Source organism: Dermacentor albipictus, chromosome 5 (genome assembly GCF_038994185.2).
Source record: "Dermacentor albipictus isolate Rhodes 1998 colony chromosome 5, USDA_Dalb.pri_finalv2, whole genome shotgun sequence".
Taxonomy (NCBI): domain Eukaryota; kingdom Metazoa; phylum Arthropoda; class Arachnida; order Ixodida; family Ixodidae; genus Dermacentor; species Dermacentor albipictus.
The window spans coordinates 140,040,868-140,067,875 of NC_091825.1; the positions used below are offsets into that span (position 1 = coordinate 140,040,868).

Consider the following 27,008-nt stretch of genomic DNA (forward strand, 5'->3'; position numbering starts at 1 on the left):
TTTTTTTTTCGGTCATCGCTTCTAGTTTAATGTCGCAAAGGATAAGAAGCCGATGATCCCGACGATGGTCGATGATCCTGAGGAGGATATGCGGGACCGTTGTATACGGGCCGGTCTCGGCGGCGCCCTGGACTCCGTGCGGCGACCGCGCGCCCCCCGACCGTAACTGCGCGGACGTGGAGGCTCGCAGGCAGCTGCTTGTCTCGTCGCCACGCCTCGCGAGTGCGCGTCCAGGGCAGCGGCGCCGAAACCCGTCGCGCAGCTGGCAGCTGCGTCTTGAAGGAAACGCCGCCCCCGCACCGAACAAGTGTGCTCCGCCAGCCGACGCTGCCTTTTCTCTTTCACAGAACGACGACGAATCTGCCGACGCTGCCGCGGCACCCGCTGAATCAAAGCCAGGAAGGAATCGCACCGTGAAGCATCGTTTGTGCCTTGACCTTTCAGAACATCGAAGCGTCGCTACACTGCTGCCTCGTGAGTGTCAGCGCGTGCCAAATGTACGCTCGGTTCTTGCGGATTAGCTTGGTACTGAGCGGTACAACCGTTGCGATCGTTCGCGGGCGAGGTATAGCTTAGCTTGCGCAGTATATCGCTGATCGGGCAGACCGCTGAACCGAATGTGAATCCGTGTAGTTCATGTTGCAGGCATAAGATTCGCGAACCAGGTGTGAACAAGCAACAGGATGAAGAGCAAATTTAAAGATTACGCGATCTGTGCTGACAGGCAAGACTTTCATGATAGCACCGGACTTCGAGGTGTGATTTGCAGTGTGATGTATAACCAGAACAACGGCGCAGGAAGCAGGGGATCTGTAAACAAAGCCCCCTCGCGAGTACAGCAGTGGTGGAATATCAGTCGACTGCGTTCAAAACATAGGCAAGGGAAAATTGGGTGGAAGAATTGCTGAGTCGTTTCTCATGGCTATACTTCATGGCTTGTGCGGTTAGTCTTAACTTTGAGAGCTTAGACAACTGTGGATTTAAAATACGTGGCATGTTTTATTCCTTGGGTTTTCAAGATGTAGCGTGATCCGTATAACCATGGCTGCCCGTCACGGACAGCATCAGCTAGGTACTTGCAATGAAGCTGACGCAAGAAAATTGTGCAATTGTTCAACCTTGTTGCAGCAGTCTTGTGATGAGTAAGCTTTGAACAAAACAAGCTGCAAAAAAGTGACTCGCAGCATATAGGGAAGCGCACGGCTGTCAAGTGAAAGGGCGCGTCTCTGTGAACTTTGCAAGCGTTCTCCTGCTGAACTTAGCTGAGCGGAAAGAAAAAGATTACTTGGACGCGCTAGCATATGTGTAGCAGTTTGAGTGACGCACTTCCAGTTATAATTGTTAAATGTTGTCACTCGACGCTATACACTTCGCCGACGATGGTTGGCACAGACGCCCCACTGTGCCGAAAAAGAAAGAAAGAAAGAAAGAAAGAAAGAAAGAAAGAAAGAAAGAAAGAAAGAAAGAAAGAAAGAAAGAAAGAAAGAAAGAAAGAAAGAAAGAAAGAAAGAAAGAAAGAAAGAAAGAAAGAAAGGAGAGGTGGCCATGGCAAGCACAGAAAGAAAGGATCACAGACAAGCGTTACCTTTTCAATTAAAAATTTAATTCTCGGGTCTTACGTGCCAAGCTCACGATCTGATTATGAGGCAAGCCGTAGTGAGGCCAAGGGCACTATGCGACCACGGTAGGTCTTTATTATTTGTTGTTGTTGTTTCGTTTCCGCTATGTTACGCGATGTTGTTTTCTTTTCGTATGTTTCTTACCAATACTGGTCGTCCAACTTGTTTCTGATGGCACACCATGATTTTCTTTCGATTTCTTACACCTCTTTAAGAGCAGCCGGAGCCCCAAAATTATTTTTCGTTCAACGCAAAACTTGACTGAAACTCAAGCAATGTTTTGACATGCGCATAAATATATATAAAACGAAAGAGTAAGGGCAAGAGACATACACATATAGTGTAGCCCGCCATAACAATACAACAAGAGTTGGCACATGTACCTAAATCTTACGAAATAAGCAAGTATGTTCTTGTCTCAGACACTGCAGTGTATGTCATTGCTCATCCTGTCACTGTGTTGGTCTAACCTATATAGACCGTTTCCTCACCCCCGAATTCTCAGTGGATACTCCACCTACAGGAGTGCGTCTACACTGGCGGCAATGTTTGAAGTGACAAGGTTGTTCTTAGTGATCACCCACTCCCCTTTATTTCAATTCTTATCCTCATACCAACACCCGCCGTGGTGGCGTAGTGGCTTTTGCGTTGCGCTGCGAAACCCAGGTGCGGGATCAAATCCTGGCCGCGGCAACCCCAACTCGATGGGGGCGAAATACAAAAACGCATGTGTACCGTGCATTGGATGCACGTTAAAGTATCCCAGCTGGTCAAATAACTCCGGAGTCCTCTAATACCGCGTGTATCATAATCATATCGTGGCTTTGGCACGTAACACACATTAATTTAATTTAGTTTTGATCCTCATACCAACGCGTGCTGCGCCTCTGCAGGCCTACGCTCCGTCTGCTCCATGCCGTTCAGCGAAGGCTGGGGCTCGTGTCAGCCAATCATGTAACGAGATGCGGCTGCGTGTTCTCGGAAGAAAACATGGTTCGCCCATTGTGAGCCACTAATCCTTTTGTGAAATTTCCGTTCATTCGGCGTCGCGCAGAGAGCTCTCAAAGCCGAATAATGGCGGCGCCCTTCTTCTGGTTGTCTGCTCTGGAGTTAGTGTGACGCAGTCTAGTGGACTTTTGAGTGTGGTGTGGAGTCTAATAGTCAAGTTACCTAATGACGGTCCCTCAATTTTCACTGCGATGTGAGTTATCAACTCTGGGAAACGGACCCCACATGTCCTGTCCTCCCTTACGCCAGTCCGTTTGTGCACATCTTTTTACTTTATCCATATATTTCTTCACATTTTATCCCAATGGGATATATAGACTTCCATTTGTCGCCACTTCTGAAGACATACCGAATAGCTTATTAGTGAGCCACCAGAGTGTGTCAGAGCTACTTTTCTATGTATAGGCGAAACAGAATCTTGCGGTCTAAAAGCGCCAGCATGCTGGCGCTTTAGAAAATTGCTGGTTTTCTGCTCCCACACTCTCATCTCGCCACCGCAGGAGGTAATAATTTGAAGCAACATATTTAAATATATGTTGCAAGGAAGACGTTTAGAAACAAGCGACACATAAAAAGAAGCCAACATTCTGACCAAACCACCATTATCATCGCTAGCGAATTTCCGAAAAAAAAAAAATGTGTTTTTGGCCGCAACCTGTCGACTTCACCATACCCCTCTCTCGCTCTGTTTATTTCCCGTCCTCCTTACCCCAGTGTGGAGTAGCAAACCGACCGTTCATCTGTACGGCTTCCCCGCTTTTCCTCTCTTTGCTCTCTCTTTCTCTCGCTTTCGCTTTCCACCTTTCTCTGTTCTTTTTTTTTCCAAGCTCGCTTTTTTTTTCTTTATCACCGACACCCTGCTCCGTGCACATTTTACCGGGTATGTACACACATATACTGTTCTACACGTGACCGGAGGTACCGAATCGGGGCCGCCAGCTTTTGCGCCTGTCGCCTGCTTGTGCTCCGTCGCGCACGGGGTCCCGACCGACGGTGGCAGCTGCTTCTCGTCACCTGCACAAGTGGCCGCGGCTGCTGCTCGCGTTTAAGCGACGAACTTATTCGCGGCGCAGCGACCGCTCACTGAAGTTTCATTGCCCCGCCGAAGCGCCGCAGTGCATCTTGTTGGTTTCGCTTGCTGTACCGCGCGGCGCCGCAGCGCAGTTCCAAGGTATATATATACGTATAACCGTTTCGTGCGGTGTGTGCTCGAGCGTGTGCAGTTCTAGATTGCGCTCCTGTTCAATACGACGTGTGCTACGCGCACTGACATCCACCTGCCTTCCGATGCGAGGCAAATGACCTTTTCTAAAACCGCGCCGCTTAGCGTCGAAGTGACTTTGGAGATTGATTGTTTTGAAAGAAGCATAATAGCAAGAAAAAAAAAAGAAATGTAAATGAAAGCGATACATTGGCCGACACCTTCTTTCATATACGTATTCTCGCTAAGCGATCTTTAAGAGTGCAAATAGACCGAATCTTTCGGCAGCTAGTAATTTTAAACAACAAAACAGCATCATCGATCTTACTTCTTGACTCCCCTTTCATATTTTGCGTGCTGTGCGGATTTATGCCACCTTTCTCTTGCTTCTTCTGAGGCGCCTTTGGTGCCGCTCGATTTAAGTGCTCGTTGGTAAAGTTCGTTTTTCAGTCGACCATTTGGTTCCGAAAAAAGTTTAGTTCACTTACTCTAGGAAAGATGACGTGACAGATGTACAGTAGGCGCATCACGCTCTCTTCAAAATCTTAGGTCCTCCTTGCGCCGCCACAGTGACAGACACCGCTATAATATCCGTCCCAGCAGCTTCCCGATGACGTGATCGAGTGTAACCACCGTGCACAGATAGCCAGCGTCCTTCATCATAGATGTCGTAAAACAACTATATTTAGCAAGTCAGTCTCTTTGAAAAAAAAAATGTTTTTTTTTTCAGTTTCTCTACGTGCCTGCACCACGTGACAAGCTTTTCTTCTTCGCTTCAGAGTGAAGCAGAGAAGATGACTCCCAGGACGGGCTTCTTCAAGTGCTCTCTCCAGAGAGGCACTCGCTATTCAGCTGTCATAACACTGGTGAGTTCTATTAACGGCAAGATCGCATACGTCACAAAGCATTTAAAACCTGTGCCGATCACCCTAAAGGGATACCAAGGAGATTCACGCAATCAGTTTAAACTGATAAAGCATCTTGTCAAAACTTTATTTTCGTTAGTTTTGCTGTATTAGGCAGTGTTACCAGATCACTCCAACGACAGTTTGACAAATTGGCCTTCGTAGTAGCCCAGCAGTAGCCTAAGAGCGAAAATATTAAGCAGCCCAAAAGTAGCCAAAAAATTTGTGTTTTTTATTAGATGATTCCAGGTATATTAAATTACTTTCCTTACGGGGATCTGCGCATTAGTTTCTTTCATGGAAACTAGGAGGCCGAGATTTCTACAGAGGCTTGTGCCACTTAGTGAGCCCCCAAGAAGGCGCTAAATTAAATATCCTGTTCTTGCAAAGGCATATTTGTTAAGTCAGGGTTACTCGCCCCGACGTTTTATTGTGGCTTCATCCGAGAGTCTTAAAGAGGAATTCAAAATACATGCGCGTTTTCTATGTGTACACAAGATGTCATGCCTCATTCTTTCCCCGCACTCGCACTCGCAGCGCTAGTTCAAGTGCAGCTATACAGTCTCGCAGACAAATTTATAAGGTAAATGCGGACTTCATGAGGAATGCAGTCTCTTACTTTTCTAAAAAAAGAAGAAAGAAATCACTCGAAAAAAGAACAAACAAACAAACATCGTCACTCAATAAATGTGCTGAGCAATGGTACGTATTCAGCATAGTTATAGCTAATGACAATCCCACAAAACTGAACGCAACACAATACATGAACCAATACAATAGGTCACAAGACAAAATGCAGTGCAGTAGATGGCAGCTGCACTTCACGAACAAGAATGGTAACAAACTGGCGTTCCAGAACTTTGCTAATTTATCAACTAAGCATGGTATTTAATGATTGGCAGCCACACTGATGGTTTGCTACATTATTGCTGCTGCCGAATTTGTTATGCGATGCACAACTTCAAATGATAATCCGGTAAAATGACGATCTGGCATCCGCCCCCTCCTCAGCGTATCTTATTTAGTGTCTCAAGGGTAGCCGAGCTGTAAAGAGTCGGGGGTTAGTTCTCAGAGAGAAATATAGCCCAAATGCAGCCACATAGTCAAAAGAAAATTTCTGTTTCCAACTCGCTCAAGAAGTAGCCCAACCCTTGCCTAGAGTGATTATTAGAAGAGAAAATGAAGGTCCGAGTTCCATTTTACTTTAATTCCTTATCGTTTATTTCTCTCTCTAGTGCCTCTCTAAGGCACAGTTTGGTATGTCTTAAGGCTTTGCATCTATCTTTTCCTTTGTGTTGTTGATAATATTTTGTGTGTTTAACTTCACCTCGATACATTTGTGCACTACGTGAAGCACCAATAAAGGGATGGGAAGAGAAGGACACCTGTAGAAGGAAAAAGGGAAGCGAGGCGTTTTCATTTAGAAAGGAGGAACATTTTTCAAAGAAACAGAGAACATATAGGGAAACTGACGCTGAAGACCACTGTGCACAGGAAAAATTACACAGCTCTAGGAAGCACAAAACAGCCACGAAAGAAGGGCAACACAACAGGAGTTTGTACATATGAATTTCCGCAATGTTCCCGATAAGGCAACGAGAAGCGCATCATACCGTAGATGACACGAGGCGAACTTACAATCAAACGTATGGCGTTACATTTAAAACGACGAAATAAAATATCGCAACGAGAATACAACATCGCGTGCCAAGCAACTGGCAGCGTTGAGACGAATACAACCGCTTTGCATTGTTAAGAGAAACGATATGCTGTGAACTGTAAGCTCTACCACGATCACATGCCAAGAAAACGGTGGTAATGACTAAATGAAAGCTGGGAGAGGACAACTAGGCATGTTGCAGGTTCGCGGGCAATACTGGAAGTTTTGCTGTAATGTACCTAAGCAAGGACAGAGTTACGAAAAATCCACTTTCAGAAATTCGAGTTGCAGACGTTTCTTAAATGCGAGAGGTTTTCATTCGCACGAAATTTTTAGGCCACACGGAACAACACGATGCAGCGTGGTTCAATGCAGAAAGCATTTCACAACACAACGAACAGGTCATCAAAATTTTGTTGTGCGGATTAACATCGAGATGAAAATATCTTTTGTGCATGGGGACCGACAAAAGACGTGCAAGGAACTTGTCCCAAGTTCTCGGCACCTGTGACAACGTCAGGTGCTCGACACCTGCTTTGTATGCGTCTCGAAACGCGGGCGATCATACTTACGGCTTAATTACATAATACCTAAGAAACTGCGACCGTTGGGTGATGGACAACAACTTTACAAAGAAACTGTTGCAGTTCTTTCAGGGTGCAGAGTTGGAAGCTTTTATTTAAACTTTGTTGTATTCTTTACGCCTTGCAGTAAATCCTGTCGAATCAAATATTCAACGAAAAAATTGCTTCTCTTGATCTTGCAATATTCCTTGAAAAGGAAAGTGCGCTCGTTCCAAGCAATTCCACGCCAGTCAAAAGTTGTATGCGTATGAACTGCATGCTTCCAAAGCAATTACTTAACACATTTAATCACAAGAACAACCGCCGTGTAATGGCATGAGGCGTCACAAGGCGAAGTAGTTACCTCACTCTCTCAGCTGTGATGGGAATGACACAGCCTCGGCACGCCATGGGTCAGCTGTGGCAGGTCTGTTACGAAAAATCACACCGGGGCGCCGGGTTCAGTGATCCCGGCTGACGTTCGCTCGCGTAACTTGTTTCGCCCGCAGCTGTTCGGGACCAAATGGGGGGGTTGCAGATACAGCGGGGCCGTTTGGGAGCTGAATATGCCCATTGAAAAGCTAATCCCGGACCCCGACGACAATGTTCGCCTCTGGCATGCGATTCAATTGTTTAATAAATAAGGAATGTTAAGTTATATTACATAGCCATTAAGTGTCCCCTTGGTCGTTGTATTTTTACATCTAAGCGAGCAAGTCTCATAGATGTCTTATAGCAAAACCGAAATTTTGGCGAGTTCGTATAGATTGATGATATTTAAGTGTGTAGCGCAAGAAGACGAAGCACAAGGAAGAAGCAGTGACCATGTGCGCCACTTCTTTCCACTTGTTCTCCGTATTTCCTTGCGCTAGTGTAAAACAGATGCCTAATATACGCAATGGGAAACACTGACTTTGAATTAGGGCCGCTCAGGTCTGCAAAAAATTCTTCGTTGCTTCCATTTCGCTTTGCTTTCCTCTTCCGCTCGACTGTGGCTAACCTCGACGTCGTTCTTTAATCACCTTCTCTCCCTCCTCGAGACGGTAACGTGAATTAGTTAAACGCGCGAAGCACATACGCTAGTCTTCGCACCAGTGAACCACCCTCGAGGCGCATCGACCACTTGACCCGATGCATTCTCTGTTCGTCTCGTTTCAGTTCTCGACGAGCCTGCTGTTCGTCACCTACATGATCTCGCTGTACCGGCAGCAGGGCTTCCTCGAATCTATCAACAGGTCCCTGGGATTCGACGTGACACGTGAGCGCGCGACCCACTTCTGCCACTTGCGCGCCGCGGTGCCTCGCTCGATCGCGCGCGTGCTCTCAGGTCTGGTTCGCGCGATCCAGTGCACCGCAAACGATGACTCGACCTTTTTCTTTTTGTGTTTTGCCAACGTCGTATACGTGGGCTACGATTTCCCGAGAGAAATGAACCGCGGGCTGGTAAACTCGGAAATGCGCGTGCATTTGCTGAATGAGGTTGAGGTCGTTCAGAGACGACCGAGGACGCGGTTAAGAACAGCTCTGCCGCGCACACGACGGCAAGCCTCTGCTCGTTGTTGTCACCGCCGCCTTACGGCAGTGTAGTTAAGACACGTAGCCAAAAAATAATGCACAAACATTTAACATGGTCTTTGAAGGCCCCTTCACTCTTAACCGAAAGTACAGTTTTTTGTTGTCTTTTTTTTTTCTCCGACGCTGTCAATTTTCTCGCTCCACGTATAGATATATATATCAACGCCATCTGTAGACAACTAAAGGCTTGGAAACTCGCAGAGCAGAAGAAAGTTAGTTAGGGGAAAGGGCGGATGGGAACGCTACCATTTATTACTTTGCAGTTGTGGCCCGGAGTTTTCGCCTCTAATCACGCAGTGCTCATATTATGAACATTGGGAGTACATTCTCGTAAACAACCTAGAACGCAGGGAAGACGAGATACGAAGAATTAAGGCGACACACAACACAGCTTCGTCACTCGCCTTTCGTGCGCTTGAGGCTGCTTACGAGAATGACATACCACCTCTCCGTCCTCAGGAGTACATACATTTGACCTATAGATGCTCTGATGCTGGTATAGGGACCATATAGCGCTTGAGTGATCTCGCAATTGCGTCCGCGTTAAATTAAATTGTGGTGTTTGACGTCCCGAAGATGTACAGTGGGTAATGAGGGAACGCCGTGTAATGCAGGCGTCCGGACTAATTTTAACCACCCAGGGTTACTTAACTTGCGCACAAATCAAGGCACACGAGCGTTTTTGCATTTCACGTACATCGAAATACGGCCGCAAGCGAATTTCCGCCTCACTCAAGCGCTATGGTCCCACTATACCTGAAGATATGACCGCATTACATGAAAGAGAAAGGGTATATAAGAACAACAGAGTTCGCAGCCCTGTGGTTCAATGTCGAGCTTGGGAAGATCAAAAACTTACAATTAAGGCTTCCTCACGCAAATTGACGCGAGGTAACACCGAATATCCGCTGAACTTTTCAAAGCGGAACCGCGCTTACTGTTGGAATATTTCGCTCCGATCAGGAGTATTGTGTATGCTATATAGTTGTGTGTACTAAAGCATTTACTTAACATGCAGCATAATAGCAGAATTAAAATCAAGAAGGAGACCGACAGATGGAGTAGCACACTGCCGTGTAAAAGTTACATAAACAGGAATGGAGTGCCTCGGAATGGTTGGCCTACGTTTCGATAGGTGGACATATCTTTGTCAAATGCCTTCAACAAAGATAAGTCCACCTATCGAAACGTAGGCCAACCATTCTGAGGCACTCCATCCCTGTTTATGTAACTTTTATACCACAATATGATAGACGAGTAACCGTGCGTCTATACAATAACTAATTATGTAACTTTGCTCTCAAGGTAATGACTCTCAGATACTACTATAACGACAGCTTTCACTCCTTTACTTGCACCTTGAGGATTTCCATGGAACTCGTTCGGTCCCTTCCTTGATAAGCGTCGCCGCTTGCCTGCCAGCTTTCCCTTTTGAGTGCATGGACCCACTCGATTGACGTCATGGCTCCGAGATTCTAGGCCTCGTCATGTCTGGACGTTGGTCTAATTGTACATACGGGCTCAGAACAGTAGTCTGCGTAACAGCAGTGATGACGATCGACTAACCATGCGTGATCTACGCTTACTAACAACTTTTTGGGGCAATAAGTCAACGAAGTAGTTGTTTTTGTTGTTCCCCTTTAAGAATAAAAATTAAAGGGAAAAAGCGAAACTAACCATAACTAACTGTTATTTTGAATTTCTTAGAAGCAATTCTGACAGAGCAGAAGTTGCGAAATGCTTCAGAGATGCTTTTACGCAAAAAAGGGGGGGGGGTCAATGGGGGGGGGAGGGCTGGGGGAAAGAGCTTTGTTTCGCTTTTCTCGCTATAATAATAAATACTTTTACGCCCCGAAGAAGTGCAGACTAGAACTTCAAGTTTAGAAATCTGCTAATTTGTAGTCACACGGAAAAACAGCGCGCGAGAGAAGTAGCGCCGTGATTTCTTGTTTGTTCTTTCTCTACAGCATTTCTTCTTTCTACGTCAAGTGAAAACACTGTACCGAAAGATTACCAGTACCCGACAAGTATATACCGATTCACTATTTCTTTTTATTGTGGTACATTTAAGGTTTCACGACTAACATCTGGTCGCGAGGTATGCGCCTAGCAAGAACTTACACGGTGCCGTGTACCCATATATGTTCCCATACCTGTGCAGCCGCTTCGCCAGTCGTGGAGTTCATGGCCATGTTGGGCTTCGGCCTGATCCTGCTCTTCGAGATGATGTCCTCCTGGCTAGCCATCAAGGCAACCACACTGGTGCGTCAACTGTGCCACTTTTTCTTATGACTGTCTCGCAACCTCTCTCAGCTGGCCTTAATTGTTAGCCAAAACACACTCTCCAATCAACGTGACACTTCTACAGTGATAAAATGGTAAAAATATTTCAGAGTGTCCCATACATGACACCAAAGGCAGTGCTCCAAAAAGGTTGGTTGAACTCGACGCAGCGGTCAACAAATGATGTAAGCTGTTATGTTATCCGTCCGAACTAAAAAGAAGCGCATCCATGATTTGAGTCCTTTATAGCTGAGTACACGCACGTACACAATCACATTCATTTTCTGCCTCAAAAATAGCAGGTCAAGTGAAAGTAAGTCGTGGGTTCACTTCTTGTTGAAATAACTTGCTGGAAAACTTGGTAGCGTTCCAAGAACAATTAACCTGAAATGGTGGAGTGACGTTATACGCGCCGTCAGGCGCCATTGGACTAGATGTAATCGAGGTCGGCCAATATCCTGCGCCGTTTTTGCGATGTGAACTGCCTGCACTTCTGCCACGAAGTTGACCGTGTCTTGCAGGAAGGTTCTGGGAATTAATTACCTTTTGATGTTTCTGCGAAGAGAAAGAAAAAAGAAAAACACTAGAAAAATTACGCAGGAGGGGCTGCCCCACATGGCATGGGAATATATCGGACCTTCGTGGTAATCGTTCCGCTAAACCTCACTAAAAAGCGTGAAGAGAACCCGTTTACACTGTTCGACGCACATGTGAAAGATGTGCTGATGCAATCGATGGGTAATTAAACCGCCGTTATCAGACATGCCGTCTGAATGGTTTTCTCAAAACATCAATGGAGCGCACAACACACAGTGCGAAGGCAAAAAAAGCGGTCGCGTACGGCACGTTGTTTTGTTTTTCTATGTTATGTGACCTTCGTCATCACTTCACGAAAGACTGTGGAATACTCGCTAATGCATATTTCTTCACCATGTTCTTACATTCTGGCGGCATGGTGGCTGCTTTGCCGGCTCCAACTGCGCGCCTATGGAGCCGAAATTGAATGACAGGTCGGTGATTTCCGCGTTTCTGGCTGCTCTTCCGCAGGAAAGTCGCTGGCTCCTGCTACCCTTCATAGGCCTCACGACTTGCGGCATCGTGTCGCCAGCACTCATGTCGGCAGTTATCGTGCTCTCCTGCCGCCGCTATCAGACCGTGAGTTCAATTAGCAGGTTCTCTCATAGCGTTTAGAACGGTTGGTTGCTGTCGCCGTTTATATAAGAACGTTGTTTTAGTATGTTCCCGTAACTCAGTTTTTTGAAGTTTATTTCTCTCATACCGTTGCATCTTCCTGCTCTAGGTGCCGTTACCCCTCAACACCCTAATACCGGTTCTGTTCATCGTCTTGACTAGGGTACGTTGCTCCTCTGCGTATCTCGTTTTCTCTGTTAATGGGACAATAAAGAGAAAAGAGCGGCGGGTGTTCCATTGTAGATACAGTTAACCTATTCTCAAGTTCCTAATTTCGTGTCTCGCAGACATACTTCCTGTTGGTGAGTGTGTCCTACTACCGGGAGCTCCAGGAGCGCGAGACGCGCCAAGAGGAGACCCTGCCATCAGTGGCGTCCCAGGTGCAGCAGCTGCACATCGACGACCTGCCAGCGCACAAGCGGCTGCCGCCCTTCCTGCTCGACTACCTGCAGAAGCCGCCTCCATACGAAGGATACGACGACGAGGCACGCGTACAGGAAGACGCCAAGAGCGGAATTGGCATGCGCCTTTACATGTGAACGCGCATGTTTGAAGTGCTTGTAGCGGCATCTCGTCCTTGCCACAAGGACGAGGAGACAGACGATGACCTTGTAGGCAAAATTTTGTACATAGCTCCAAGGTACAGCGCTTGATCTCATCGTATGGCACGCCCAGAACTGTCTTCGAGCAAACCTGCGTCAAAGCAGACTTAGCATCAGGATGGAGAAAATGTCAAAAACAAGAAAGCTCCGCAACTGAGTGCGATATTATACACCGTGTGTTCCAGTTAACGTTAGCTAAGCTGCTCAAAGAAAAAAGAAAAGAAAGATTAAAAAATAACGGTGCTAGGCACGAATTTAAGACCTAGGATGTTCAGTCGTCAGAGGTCTGATTACCGAATACTGTAATCTTAAAATCGTGCACTGTTTAAAGCAAAGCTTTACTAACCGCGTCGAGCCGAGTTTCGTCGTCGCCAGCAATTTGACCTTCATTTGAGTGCAGCTGTGCCGTAGCCTTGGTAACGCATCACGTGACTTGCCGCGCCGAGCTCCGCCGTCGCAGCCGGCTTGGCGCATGCGCTCTCCGCAGCTGGGTCGCCGCCTGACCACGTGACTCGCCGCGCGCCTGACTGAGAAACGCCGCGCTTGCCTAGTCGGCGCGAGCTCGGCCATGGATGAGAGCGAGGCCGGGCCTTCTTCTCTGAGCATTGCGTGGGACTGGGAAGCTTTGAGCCTGGTGAACTGCTTCACTGGAAAGGGTCCGGAATGCAGCAGCCGTCGCACCGCCGAGATAAATCTAGAGACCGCGTTCGCACCCTGCCCGTTTGTGCTTCGACTGCACCGTGGCTTCGACGCCGCGCGTGTTCGCGGCGTCTCTTTGCATGTCTAGCATTTGCGCTTTCCCTGTGGCACAACAGGCGTCGCGCCGTCTAACGATGCGTGTCTACCCAAGCCTAATCACAGTCATGTCTGGCCACCGACCTAGGCTCAGCCGTCATACCTGGCTTAACGATGATTGTATACCTAAGTATATTAATTGCAGCTAAATTAAAGGTTAACCAAGTGAAACCAAGACTTAACGAGGCTAAACCAAGCTTTCGCTTTGCATACCCAGGGTTAGCTGAGCTAAGCCGCAGTCAATTTATTTACATATTTTTTAAACAGCTTGGTTAACGATAGTTGGAACATATTATATATAGGTGAAGTGCATATGTGGGCTCATAAGTACATTTCGTTCGGTAAAGATGGTGCCCTGTGGAAAGTAGCAGCAAAAGAGAGCACCCGGGAGAAGTTCGTAATTTGAAAAACCCTCCTGCAGTACTTTGCTTGACATCGTCAAACTATGGTAATTCCTGTCACCGCAGCTACAATATGCACTGCGTACAAGTGCAGAACGCGGAACAGAACACTATATTTACGTGCATACGTGTTTTTGCCCGCATGAATTTGGTTCAGGTTTGCTCGAAGAATTTTGGGTTCGCACAGACGCATCTGGCTGTGTTTATCGCCTGACTCAATTGAGCACTGACGACAGCACAATTCGTCATTTACGCGTTTTGTCTTCTTGTATGTCTTCCTATATATATGTGGTATAAACTTTTTTAAAACAGGGTTGAAGTACCTCAGACAGGCTGGCCAACGTTTCGATAGGTGGACCTATCTTCGTCAAAGGCGGCCTCGTCATCCTCGGCGTGTTAGTTTTAAAGGGTTAGTGCAGTGACGTCACGTGCGGGTGTTGTCGCTGGCGGCTGGTTTTAAAGAGAGAGATTACAAGAGGGAACAGGCGCTGCCGTCCGACGTCTGTGAGCCTCATTCTCAAGACGAAGGGACAAGAGCGTGAGAGTGGGCACGCGGGGAGGAAAGAAAAGAAATAGAAGCAGAAAAAAGGGGAAAAGAAGGAAAAAAAAAGCAGGGGGGTGCCAGGGCCGTACCAAGACACAGCAAAGGGGGGGGGGGTGAAAGAAAAAGAAAGAGAAAAATGAAATCTTTAAGAAATACGGGGGCTTGGGAGCGTGTTGGGGATGCGAAGGGTTAGGAGGTAATCCGGGGGAGTCGTTGGCGGCATGTTTTTGAGGCATTAGAACGGCCGGTCAAGCAATAGGTCGAGTAATTTTGAAATAGTTAAGGTGGCGACGGGGAGTCTGCGGTGCAATGGTGGGGAGACTGAAAGGCAGCGGCATGGTCTTTCAAGGGGCACTGCCCCACGCGCTTAACGTAGGTGTCGTTACGGCGGCATCCAGAAGGCGATGGTTGAGGCGCCGAAAAAGGCATATTGACTTCGGAATGTGTTGTCGAGGGGGTTTCAAAAAAAAAAAAAGGACGCGGCAACTTAGAATCTTTAAAAGCTGTAACTTAAATCTGAAACTCTCATATCATCAACCAATACACAAAACACATTAGGCCACCAGCCAACTTTAATTCTTAACCTCACCTACTCTTTCATTTCGGAGGAAAAAGGGGGAGAGGGGGAGAGAGGAGGAAGGGAAAAAGAAAAAAAAATTTCCTGCCTACTACTCAATTTAATGTACTCTTTCAGGATTTTACGTCTATACCAAGTGTACTACGATCCCCTTCTTCCATGTACACTTGCCCGCGCCCGCTTCTGCACGCGTCGCCCTCCTGTTTGCTATACCGATTTCGCCCCCCCCTTCCCCCTTACCCCTTTTTTAGTCTTTTTTTTTTTTGAAACCCCCTCGACAACACATTCCGAAGTCAATATGCCTTTTTCGGCGCCTCAACCATCGCCTTCTGGATGCCGCCGTAACGACACCTACGTTAAGCGCGTGGGGCAGTGCCCCTTGAAAGACCATGCCGCTGCCTTTCAGTCTCCCCACCATTGCACCGCAGACTCCCCGTCGCCACCTTAACTATTTCAAAATTACTCGACCTATTGCTTGACCGGCCGTTCTAATGCCTCAAAAACATGCCGCCAACGACTCCCCCGGATTACCTCCTAACCCTTCGCATCCCCAACACGCTCCCAAGCCCCCGTATTTCTTAAAGATTTCATTTTTCTCTTTCTTTTTCTTTCACCCCCCCCCCCCCTTTGCTGTGTCTTGGTACGGCCCTGGCACCCCCCTGCTTTTTTTTTTCCTTCTTTTCCCCTTTTTTCTGCTTCTATTTCTTTTCTTTCCTCCCCGCGTGCCCACTCTCACGCTCTTGTCCCTTCGTCTTGAGAATGAGGCTCACAGACGTCGGACGGCAGCGCCTGTTCCCTCTTGTAATCTCTCTCTTTAAAACCAGCCGCCAGCGACAACACCCGCACGTGACGTCACTGCACTAACCCTTTAAAACTAACACGCCGAGGATGACGAGGCCGCCTTTGACGAAGATAGGTCCACCTATCGAAACGTTGGCCAGCCTGTCTGAGGTACTTCAACCCTGTTTTAAAAAAGTTTATACCACAGTGTGCCATTCCATCTGCCAGCCCCTTTCTTGTTTTTGGACTTCCTATATATATGGTAACCACACGCATCGTATTTCCAACGCTTCTTGAACGTGGAGCGCCACGCGTCGACGAGTCTGTTTTTCGCTGTACGCTGACTTCACTGTCATCATGCACAACCGCAACGTGTTTACTGCGAATATTGTTTTAAAGCGAACCCCTGCGGTATGCATTCTGGTCATGGCGGTAGTATGTACTGTATAGTACTCCCGCGCGACCCACATACGCTGACGTCGGAAATACGTCGCGTGTCGTCGCTGCTCTAGTTTTGTTTTTCTCCTTCAACTCATCCATCAGTAGGGGCCATCACTGGGTTAGATCAACGAATCAGAAACTAGGAAACTGACTACCGACTTTGTCCTCCGCGCAAAGGCTCGCCCCTGTTGTATATATATATATAGCTACCGGCGATACACGACAGGCGATTCTCCTGTGCTAACTTTCGATCTTTACGCGCCCCCTTTATCTTTGGGAAAGTCTGCTATCGATCAAGAGGCATCGTGGCACGGCGTCGTCTATGAGTTTTAGCTGTTCGCCTACCTATACCCTTACTTTTTAAATTTGTGCTTCTCCTTGAATCTGGAGGGGGAGGGCAGGGGAGTGGAGTAGTGATTACTGGATGAAATCAGCGTTAACTCGCATCTCACTTTATAGTGAAACCTCAACTGCGGTATACAAATCGGGGAGAGTGGGTAAAATGAGTAGAGGACAGCTAGAGCTAGGCCAGCTCGATGGCAGGGTGAAAGCACTGACGAGAGGAGTGAAGTTTCGTCCAGCGGCGTCTTTCAGTGCGTGTGTGCTCGCACGTACGATCCGTGCGGACCTCTTCAATCCGCACGGATCGGCTGAAGAGGTCTGCCTCCTCCGTGAAGTCAAGGGCGGCCTGGAATGCGCTGCAGCGCGTCTTGCGGTGTTTTATTTATCCACCCATCTCGCTCCGTTCTCTATTTTACCCCGGCCGCTGGTGACGCGTTCGTCGCGTGGTGGCCGCATGTCGCTTTGCACACGGTGCGCCAACATGAAAGGAAAAGACACCGAATTTGTGATCAACGCCGTTAACTTTCCTTGCGTATGCTCGCGATGAGAAAAATATTGCATGAGCGGCATTGTTCAACAGGCGAACAACATGAGAAATAGCAGTGAGTGAGGTGTTGACTTGCATGGTTTCAAGAATCGCTGTTTCAAGGCAGATGAAGTGTTCACTTTCATATTGGCGGAGCGTGTACCTTCATTCGCTTGTGTTTGCCCGTTTAACTCCTACACACCTTTGGTGCGGTTACAGAGGCAGCCGACTAGGTATCAAGTGCCGCCATCGTCAGCGGTCAGACATACCAGCAAAGCCTCGCATTCATTTGGTTCTTGCCGCGGGAAGTCCTACAACTGAACTGAGCAGTCGAGAGCTGCAAACTCTTGTCACAGAATTACATTATGGCATTCTCGATTGCGTTTTGACTCTTTGCATAGATCGCACTCCCTCACACTCTCATTTATTGATGCCAGTTGGCATGGCAATTCCCTTCGATCATTATGAACGGCGAAGCAGCGTGAGCGCAAAGACCAAAGCTATGGAATACCTACAACTCTTCTTATCGTGCTTGTGTTGTTTCGCCGCGCCTAATGTCCAACGAAATAGACCTGACGACGCATTTCACTAATCTTCTGCGCACGTGCAACTATGTAGAACTGATACTGCGTGAAGAAGTGGGAAGTGGGGTTGAACTTTTTTTTTAATGCCCCAAAATGCCCTCCTCGAGAAAATAGGAAACTAAAAAGAAACGAAGAAAAGGGAAGAACACAGTTTCGCACCTATTTACTTAATATGACAGCTCTTCCTTTCTGTCTCCATCACAAAACTCTTGGTCAAAGCAACACTCTCTTTCTCTATGCATTCCACACATGCTCTGTGTACGTCTAAAAAGGAGTCGAATAAAGGGCCCGAGAAACGTTTATAGATCCTTGTCATTCATTTCGAGAAACGTTTATAGATCCTTGTCATTCATTTAAGGGGTGCCTGCATGCGAAACGCCCCTATAACGATCAGGACGGCAATTCGTACAGCAGCTTCGTTGAACAGGCGAAGAACGAGTTTGTCTATACTTGCAGGGCCAATTATGGGGCGCTGTAGTGCGAACTCGAATGGCACAAGTGGGACAAGCTAAAGCAACATGAAAGCAAAGTCCGCAAATAGTTCTTGCAAAAAAAAAAAGACCGGATGAATGAATGAAATAATAGTAGTAGCAGTGCAACAACAGCAGCAAGACTGCTGTTCGCATATCCGGAGAAAGGTAAGTGCAGCATGCAGCGTGATTCCCATATCGCGTATTAAAGTATACATAAATATATGCTGGTACAACAGAGCGCCGTGTATTCGAGACACACAGCGAACTGTCGAAGGCAAATTATAGTCGAGAATAGCACATACAATAAAAAAGATATACATTGAAGCAGAAACGGAACGTCCCATCTGTAACTGGAGCTGCCAAATGCATCTTTCGTGAAAAAAAAAAAAGCACGAACTCTTATGTGGCGGAAAAAGCAATTGTTAAATATCTGCAAGACATAAAAAAAAAGATAATTTCCGAAAAAACAAGAAAGGACAAAGAAAGACGCTGCAAGAAAACTTTCTTCAATTTTGGCTTGCAAGTGTTACCACATCCTTTTCTTCTGCTTATGACCTATACAGTGCGAAAACAACAGCCCAAGCCCGCGCGCAGAGCTAGAATCGTTCAAAATATGCCGAACGCGGTGCAACGAGTCGTTTTCTGTTGCGTTTGTCCGATACATATGCACTCTTGTGTCATTGTCCTGCACTGAATAGCGTCAGTTGCGAAAGTAAGACGCAGAACAGCACCGAAATAAGAGTCACATCGCGCAGGTACGTACGTGCCCGCATTCGAAGGTGCTCGAGCAGCGGGGCAGGGAAAGAAGAGAAAGACCGAAGATTGGGCGAGCAGGTGCCGCGGGTCACGCGAACGTCATAACTCAATCACGTGTTGTGAACGCGTGCTATAGCGTCGCCGTGTCGCACTTCTGCGTTCCGTCCAGCACTTCGTGCTGTTGTTTGCGCCTGCGACATATTCTGGAACCATGGACAGCCAGAGCACGGAATCTACCTTGATCAGCAGGTGCGTCTTTCTTGTGTGTCGCTACGTGAGCGGTGTGGGCGTTATTTTAAGATGTTTATCCGGCGACGTTCACTCAAACGACGCTGGTGTGTCAACGGTTGACCGTGCATGTTTCAAGCGCATGCGATCGCACTCTAAAGAAAAGGGGGTACTTGAACTTACGCGGCTTGAAATGTGGCATTGCGCTTGTTTACTGCAACGTTCCAAGAGCAGCTGATGCAACGCGTGCTTCGATTGTTCTGCTTCAATCTATGTAGGGATGGGTCCGTGTCTTACTCAAAGTCTCCGAAGAACAAACCAAGTCCCATCAAGTAAGTGTTCGGACACCAAGTTCGAAGGAGCGGTCAAGTGCGAGCGCGCTCCAGTCTTTGCACTGAACACCTGAGGTCGTCGCAGAGAATAAGTAGAGAGAGAGGGGGAGGTGGGGGGGGGGAGGGGGCACTAATGGCAATGCTGCAACTCGGAGGCTGAGTGTATCGGCTTCACGGAAATTCAACTTCGCCGATTCCTTGCTTCTGTAATTTATTTTGTGTGCATTACCAAAATTCAACTTTGTTTAACTTTTGAATGGACGAACCTGGCAGAAAGGATGGGAGCGAGGAGGTATGAAATTTCTGCGAACGACGGTTATTGTTGCCGTAAGAAATGATATGCGGACAATATGTCCGCGTATTGACATAGTGACAAGGTGTACCATATATGGTACACCTTGTCGCTACAGCTGCAGAGTATTGCATATTGATCTTTTTTTCCGCCGCATTAAGCGTTTTGTACATGAAAATTAGCGTTTTGGTTATACATTTTGCTGTACCAATTAATTAAACAGAATGATACCGGCATCTAAACTGCGTTTTCTTCAGGTTGGGACGATAGCAGGGGCGTAGCCAGGGGGGGGGGGGGGGGGGCTTATGGGGCTTCAGCCCCCCCCGAAATGTTTTCGTGCTGTCCATGCACCGCCGACCAAAGCGACCCCCGGCGCCGAAAATCACTCTGGATTTTGTCTAGAATGTATTTTTGACGCTCGAAAAGACATTTAACCGCGACGATTGCAAACTCGGGCTGGATTTCGGGGCAACGCCTATACACCGGGAGTCACATAACGCCAAGCAGTCCCATCCGAGCACAAAGTTTCAAGGGTGCTTTGATGGTGAGCGGGCTCGCCGCGGCATCTCACTGAGGCCACGGAATCTATGGAGCGCATGGATATCAATTGCGAAACTTTATGGGTATAAATCTCATAAGCTCTTGATGTGAAAGTTGTATTGACATTTCCAAAGTTGTGCTTTAGATTTTCAATTGCCGAACTTTGTGGGTGTAATGTTGTTATAAACATTTGACGCCAAAGGTCTATTGACTTTTCTAAAATATTACATCGGAACATACAACGAGACAAACCAAATCAACACACTAGCAGACGAGTTGACAAAGCAGGCAGCGAGGTCCAATGAGACGAAGCGTTGGGGTGGTTCATTTGTGTCGTCATGTCACATAAAAAATATCAACATTTTTTTTAACCTACGCCAGAACATCCATGTCAAGACACTAAAGCCAGCCATAGTAACTACGTTCTTATTTATTTTTTCTACTTTGACTTTTATTCGCGAGGACACATTGAGCCTCTTCAATTTTTTTTTGTTCTCGCTACCCTACCCGCGGGCTGCCAGAGCCAGCCAGAGCGCATACGTTTTTCTCGTATGGCCCCGACCACCGTGCGGTGCACTTCGGTGCGCGTTCGGTTTGTTCTGGCCGAGTGGATTTTCACCGGACAGAGTTTTGGACGCTTTCTGGCTAGCAGACGAGAAAAAAAAAAACAATGGTCGTTCGCCACCATCACTGGGGACTCGAAGGATTGCGCCGCATTCCTTGAGTGGAACCTTTCCGGAAAGTCTTGTTTCGCCGCTGTAGGATACTGAGCAGTATGCGTATGGTTCTCAGTGGACCAAGCGTCTCATGTTTTCTTCGGTATTCCTTACGTAGCCCCATTAGGTGCCCGAAGTAGGCATTAGATTCTGGCCAACATACTTTCCTATGCGTTTTTTTTTTTTCATTTCGGTGTCTCCGCCTCACAGAAAAAAAAAAACATTAATGCGGCGCAGCGAATTGTCGCATGGTGAAAGTTCGATTTTGATACTTCTTTTGTGGAAAGTAATGGGCGACGGGATGCTTCAGTTGCCGGATACGTTTATCATATTATTGCGAAAGCAATTATATGGACACTCCAGGCGCATTCCTGCCATCGCCCTCATGTTTCGTGTAAAGTCCAAGGGTGATAACATCGTGACTACGCGCTGCATGCTGTATGTGCGAGTGAAAGCGTAGGAGGGGAGGTGGAATGGGTGAGCCGACGATGGTGGCTCAGTCTTGTGTGCGCAAAGGAGAAAAGCGGGGAGCAAGCGCGCCGCCTTCCGTCGCGCGCAATACATCGGGGGGAGTGGATGGAATGGGGGCGGAATCTAGGATTCTGTGAATCTATGATTGTGCAACATGTTTATTTGCCTTGTTTGACGCATTATATACAGTTACTTCTTCTTACATACATAGACTCATTGGAGACTTATACGTATACTTAAATATCTTGTTGCGAGGTTTTGTGTATACATGCAGTGAACTTTGTTTCCAGTGACACTTTTGTTTCCAGTGACACAAGCCGTATTTTCGCATTTGCATATCCCATTGTATCTTTGCATTTCTAATGTACGAGGGCGAGTCAAATGAAAGTGAGCCTACCTTAACCACGCAATAATGGTTCGGTTCATTATCTGCGAGGCATGCGCGTAGGAGAACGGCATGTCTCATTTACAAAAGTGACGCGCAGGTGTGAAGATAAATGTTCTTTAATGCTCTCATACACTGGGTTGAATATGGTTGCGTCACATAATGGACACTTCAAAAGTTGAACAGCTCGGTGTCGCGAAGTTTTTGACAGCTGAAGGTGTTTCCAAAACAGAAATTAATCGCCATATGACTGCCGTGTACGTTGAACACTGCATTTCATTGACCACTGTGAAGCGTTGGAGCAAACTGTTCAAAGGACGTTGCAAAGACATTCCAAGACCGGGCCAAAACCATTGTGTAATCACCCCCCACACAATTTCAAATGTTCATGAGCTGCTGAAAGAAGAACGGAGGATAAGCATCGATGAACTGGCAGACCGTCTGAACATCAGTCACGGTTCGGTTCACGCCATATTTCATGAGCTTCTCGGTTATCGACTCTTTGGTGCGCAATGGATCCCCAAGATTTTTATCCATCGCGAGAAAACGGAGAAGTTTCGCGCTGCCTTGACTCATCTGATCGGGTATCACAATGAGCATGACGACTTCTTGTTTGCAACTGTGATCGGGGACGAACCTCGGTGCCACTACTACGAGCTTGAAACACGACGGCAAAGCTTACGGTAGAAACATTCGAATTTACCACGCCCAAAGAACGTAAAGGCCATCATTTCCGCTGGAGAGGTGTTGTTGACTTATTTTTTCGATCGACAGGGTCCATTACTGATAGATTTGCTAAATCTTGAGAGGCTATCAATTGTTGAGAGGCTATCAACGCCAGAACGGCAGCGTGTCGCAATCAAGAACGAAAAACGTGGAAAATTGACGAATGGGGTCATCTTGTTCCACGACAATGCCTGTCCCCACGTCGCTTATGTGGTTAATACAAAACTGGCAAAGTTCAAGTGGGAAACGCTGCAACATCCGCCATACAGCTCAGACCTGTCACCTTGCAACTGCTACATTTTGGGGCAACCGAAAAAACAGCTCAAGGGAACCAGATACAGACTTTTTGAAGCAGCAACCCAAGGAACGTTCTATAAGACGGGAATCACGCAACTCGTTAGTAAATAGGACAAATGTCTAAATTCTCATGAAGACTACTTTTAAATAAAGTACCCCGTTGTTGGCTCATTCATTTGACTTGCCCTCATATATCTTGCAGAACTCCTGCTTTTTATACGTGCTCTCTGTCGCGACTATAACTTCGTTGCAATTACTCACGATACACGACAAGGGACAGCTACTCCTGCGTAATACATTGGAACAAACGACAGCGTCATTGAGATTTTTCACTGGCCATTGCATATATACAAGAACGTAAGCACGGTTCTTGAATGACAAAGTTTCATTAACATATTTGTCCTCAACTTGTTCAGTTCATTGCCTTTTAATTTTTCATATCAGCGGCATGCACTGCTTTCCGGGTTTCGAACTGATATAGTTCTAAAGTTCGTGTGATATTTTCTTTACTTAATAAATAGACAAAACACATGGAAGCATTGACGTCAGTTATGTTGGGCACAATTTTTGGCACATACGAGTATAATATTTTATGAAAAAATACATATTTTACTTGTATTTACAGAGCGTAGCTTTCAAGAATTCGTTTGCAGCATCTTTGGCAATGACAATGCAGTTATTATTCATGTATTTGATCCCTCGATAAATTGTTTAAGAGGAAGCTTTAGGTCGGGCCCAATCCGACGCGGCCTATTCGAGTACTTGTAAAACGCAGAAACGCTTTTCTGATATTATCCTGCTAATCGCTTTTATTGAAATTGGTTGCATTTGAGAGATAAAGTTAAATCCTAGTGTCTGTTGGAAACAGAACTTGGATTTAGGGCCTAAATTTTGTTTAAAATATCTTGGAAAATTCGAAAGTTTGAAAAAATAGAAGCACGACGTTTACAAACTAATAGCTATGCATGAAGAACATATATTGTGGTTCTGTAAACGGCATTTATTATAACAGTCAAAGCGGACGAGTTTGCTGTGTCAATTTGTATTTTACGTGAATTGGTTACGTTGTGTAGAAGGGTTCTGCAAAAGCCGTATTTACACAATAGTAAATTTTTTTGAGATTCATGTGTAACATATCTATTTTGTCCGCTGTAGATGTAGTATTAGATGCAATTCACAGAATTGTGATATCATCTTTCATTGTTGAGTCACGGAGTTTTATACTTGATAGTTTCGTTTTCTGAAAATTTTCAATTTTGGCCAATTTTGATAAATAATAGACCACCTAAATGAAAAATTCGAAGCCAGTAGTCACTAGAATTAAACTTTTTCTTTTAAATGCAACAAACCTCCTCAAATTTGGTGAAGTGGTTGCATGGAAAAACGAATTCCCCTTCTACATGTACTTAAATAGGAGCACCCGAGCTAAAGCTTCCTTTTAAAGAGTAGGCTGAGCTGGAACGTGCAGCTATATATATATATATATATATTGGGCCAGTGGCGTAGCCCCCCCCCGCACAAAATTTCTGGCTACGCCACTGGACGATAGTAAGGTCGCAGCTATATAAACATGGAGCGCACGTCAAGTTTCGAACACACACTAACTTTTAATTCATTTTCAGTATTTTTTCTTTTGTTGCAATAACAATTATACAGACGCTCGATTTACATTTGTGCCGTTGCCGTTGCCGTCGTCGTGCTGTCACAGTATCGAGGCGCATGTGCGGTTCACGCGTGTAGCGTTCGAATGTCTCCAGAGACGCGCAGTGCGTAATTGGCTACAAAAGCGACGTAGCCAAGTGAACACACCATTCAGCTCCGCTGAATCGGCTCTGCAGCAGGGCAAGGCCAGCGTCCCACCTTCTGCTGCTGGCATGAGCCTTTTGCGCACAAACATTAGCGTGGATTGCTGCCGCGCGCTCGTGCCAGTGCTCCCGCGTTCGTAGCCGTCATTTAGTAATTAAGAAACACAGACGTAACCAATTTTACAGCGAAGCTGCTGAGGGCTAGTTCCCCCAATATCGTGTCCGTGTATGGACAAAACTCCCAATACATGGGCCGGTCCCGAAGATAGTGCAATACCGAGCCGCCGCGGCGCAAGTGAAGCAGGCGTTCAATACTCCCCATACGTGGGCCGGTCCCGAAAGTACTGCAATGCCGGGCCGATCCGCGGCGGACGTGAACCAGGCGGCACTCCCCATACGTGCGTAGATCACGAAGATAGGGAAATGTCGGGCCGACCTGCGGCGGAGGTGCAGGTTTAAGTGGCTCACATACACAGCTTAGCTGGTCATCCTTCTTCACAGAGTGGGTGGGCACTGTTCTTTTTTTTCCCCTTTGGCTTCTGAAGTGCGTGTTCTTTTTAAAGCGTAAACATTCTTTGGCGAGTACCCCAGAAAAATCTGTCTGTCCCATGGCGCCGTATATCTGGAAAATAAATGCATAATTGGTTAACACGCGTAATCGTTATCACAGTGTAGTAATAGATCATTGGTAACGTTAAAAGAAACAAACAAAAAAGAAAATATTCTGGCCGGGATTCGCACCATGGACCGCAGCGTGGCAGGCAGATGTCTATGTCGGCTACATTACATTCACAGAAGTGAAAGTTGCTTTGGCCTCAGTTTACATCACACCGGATACAATTAAGTCAAAGGTAATTAAGAGGTTTCTCTCCATTTCCTTAGTTTCCTACAGTAATACGTGAGCGTCCTTTGGCGAGTACCCCAGCAATGTCTGTCCGTCCCGTGACGCCTTATATCTGCAAAATAAATGCATAATTGGTCAAGTTAACACATGTAATCGTTATAATTTGTAATAGTAGATGATAGGTAACATCAGAAGAAAAAGGAAAAAAAAAAGGCACTGGTGAGTTCGCCGTCGCCGCGTCGAGGTCGTAACTAAACAGGAAAATAAAAAAAGGAAAAAAAAAAGAAGCTGTGGTGCGGCAAAAAAAAAGAAAATTGTTGTGACAGCGTGTCGGCTCAGTTGATACGAGATATCCGCAAAGAATTCAAGGTGCACTTAGTTATCCCTACGTGGATGAATGCGAAAGCACTGGACCACCGCGCGTTGCTTAGGCATTATGCCACAACGCAAGGTCGCGGGTTCGACTTTCAAGAAAGGTCAGGCATTTGAGTGCCTTAATTAACTCTGCCTTAATTCACTGTTCTTTAATTAACTTCGCCTAAATTAGCACTCAATGTCGTGGACTCGATTTCAACCAATGGTCGTCGGTTCGCCATCGGTGGCCACGCAAACGTCGATAACTGCGCCGGATTTTCCGCCTCATTAGCCATATAATGCTTTCACATTAATAAGGTCATAATTGGTCAAGTTAGCACATTTAATCGTTATAATAGTGGATGATTGGTAGCGATGGGTAGACGTGCACAAGTTAGAAGTAGCGTTCGAGTGAAAGAATGCTTACGCATTAGTAGTCAATTCTCAGAATTTCCGTAGCATTCTTTTTTTTTTCATATTGTTTACCATCAGGCCTGGCACGGAGGATTCCTGCCAAGGGGGAGCGGAGCGACCAGGGGCACAGAGCGGGAAGGCGGTTAGGTAGATGCCTCTTTAACGGTCGCAGAAAAAGGGAAAATAGCACACTATAACCGCTGCACACTATAACCGCTGGAATGCGCTGCAAAGAACTTCTCCCACATACATCATCTACCTCAAACAATGTATCAGCCACCTTTAGAAAACTAGACACTTGTGGACGCACGTACATTTGGGATTCCCAACTAATGTTATCCAAGCTGTTCAGCTAAAAAAGAAAAAAAGAAAGAAAAATTTAAGAACACGGTGCAAGTTACGATATTAAAGCCGATGGTGCTCGGTTGTCAGAATTCTTGCGATCGAACACCGTAGGTCTTATTGTATCTTGCGCAGTGTTTATTAAATATTGTTTTCACTGAACAGCTTGGCTAACGCTGGCTGGGACAAAACTACCAAGTGTTACTTTCCTTACCTTTTCTTTGGATGTCTCGACACCCGCAGCTGTATGTATATTCTCGACTAGCATTCTGGCTCCGCAAAGTATGACGTTTCTTCAAAAAAAAAAAATTATTCATATACTGTGCAACATACACTCCAGGTCTACGCCCACCTATGCGACTACACGACGCCGTGCAACGAAACCAAAACTTGAGGATAAAAATGCGCATGCTTTCGTATCCAGATGAATAGCATT

The 27,008-nt window shown here is 46.4% G+C and overlaps 2 protein-coding genes across 5 annotated transcripts in view; both read left to right on the forward strand.

The window, feature by feature from the left end:
• Positions 1-193: 193 nt before the first annotated feature.
• LOC135908373 (uncharacterized) lies at positions 194-14,166 on the forward strand. Of its 2 annotated transcripts, none has more exons than XM_065440146.2 (7): positions 194-474; positions 4,608-4,694; positions 8,115-8,214; positions 10,693-10,793; positions 11,862-11,969; positions 12,115-12,168; positions 12,293-14,166. In XM_065440146.2, exons 2-7 carry the CDS (start codon positions 4,623-4,625, stop codon positions 12,542-12,544), a joined length of 687 nt encoding a protein of 228 aa, XP_065296218.1. In that variant the 5' UTR covers positions 194-474; positions 4,608-4,622; the 3' UTR covers positions 12,545-14,166. The 2 variants fall into 2 exon arrangements, with proteins under 2 accessions (XP_065296218.1, XP_065296217.1); XM_065440145.2 differs by having other exon boundaries at positions 200-474; positions 4,559-4,694.
• Positions 14,167-18,884: 4,718 nt separating this feature from the next.
• LOC135908372 (myotubularin-related protein 9) overlaps positions 18,885-27,008 on the forward strand; it is a 52,704-nt gene continuing 44,580 nt past the window's right edge. Inside the window, exons 1-2 of one of the 3 annotated variants that reach the window (XM_065440141.1) lie at positions 18,885-19,075; positions 19,333-19,386. In XM_065440141.1, the coding sequence (XP_065296213.1) occupies positions 19,038-19,075; positions 19,333-19,386 (92 nt within the window). In that variant the 5' untranslated portion in view covers positions 18,885-19,037. The remainder of the gene's footprint in view (positions 19,076-19,332; positions 19,387-27,008) is intronic. The other 2 variants (XM_065440143.1, XM_065440142.1) reach the window with 2 other exon arrangements.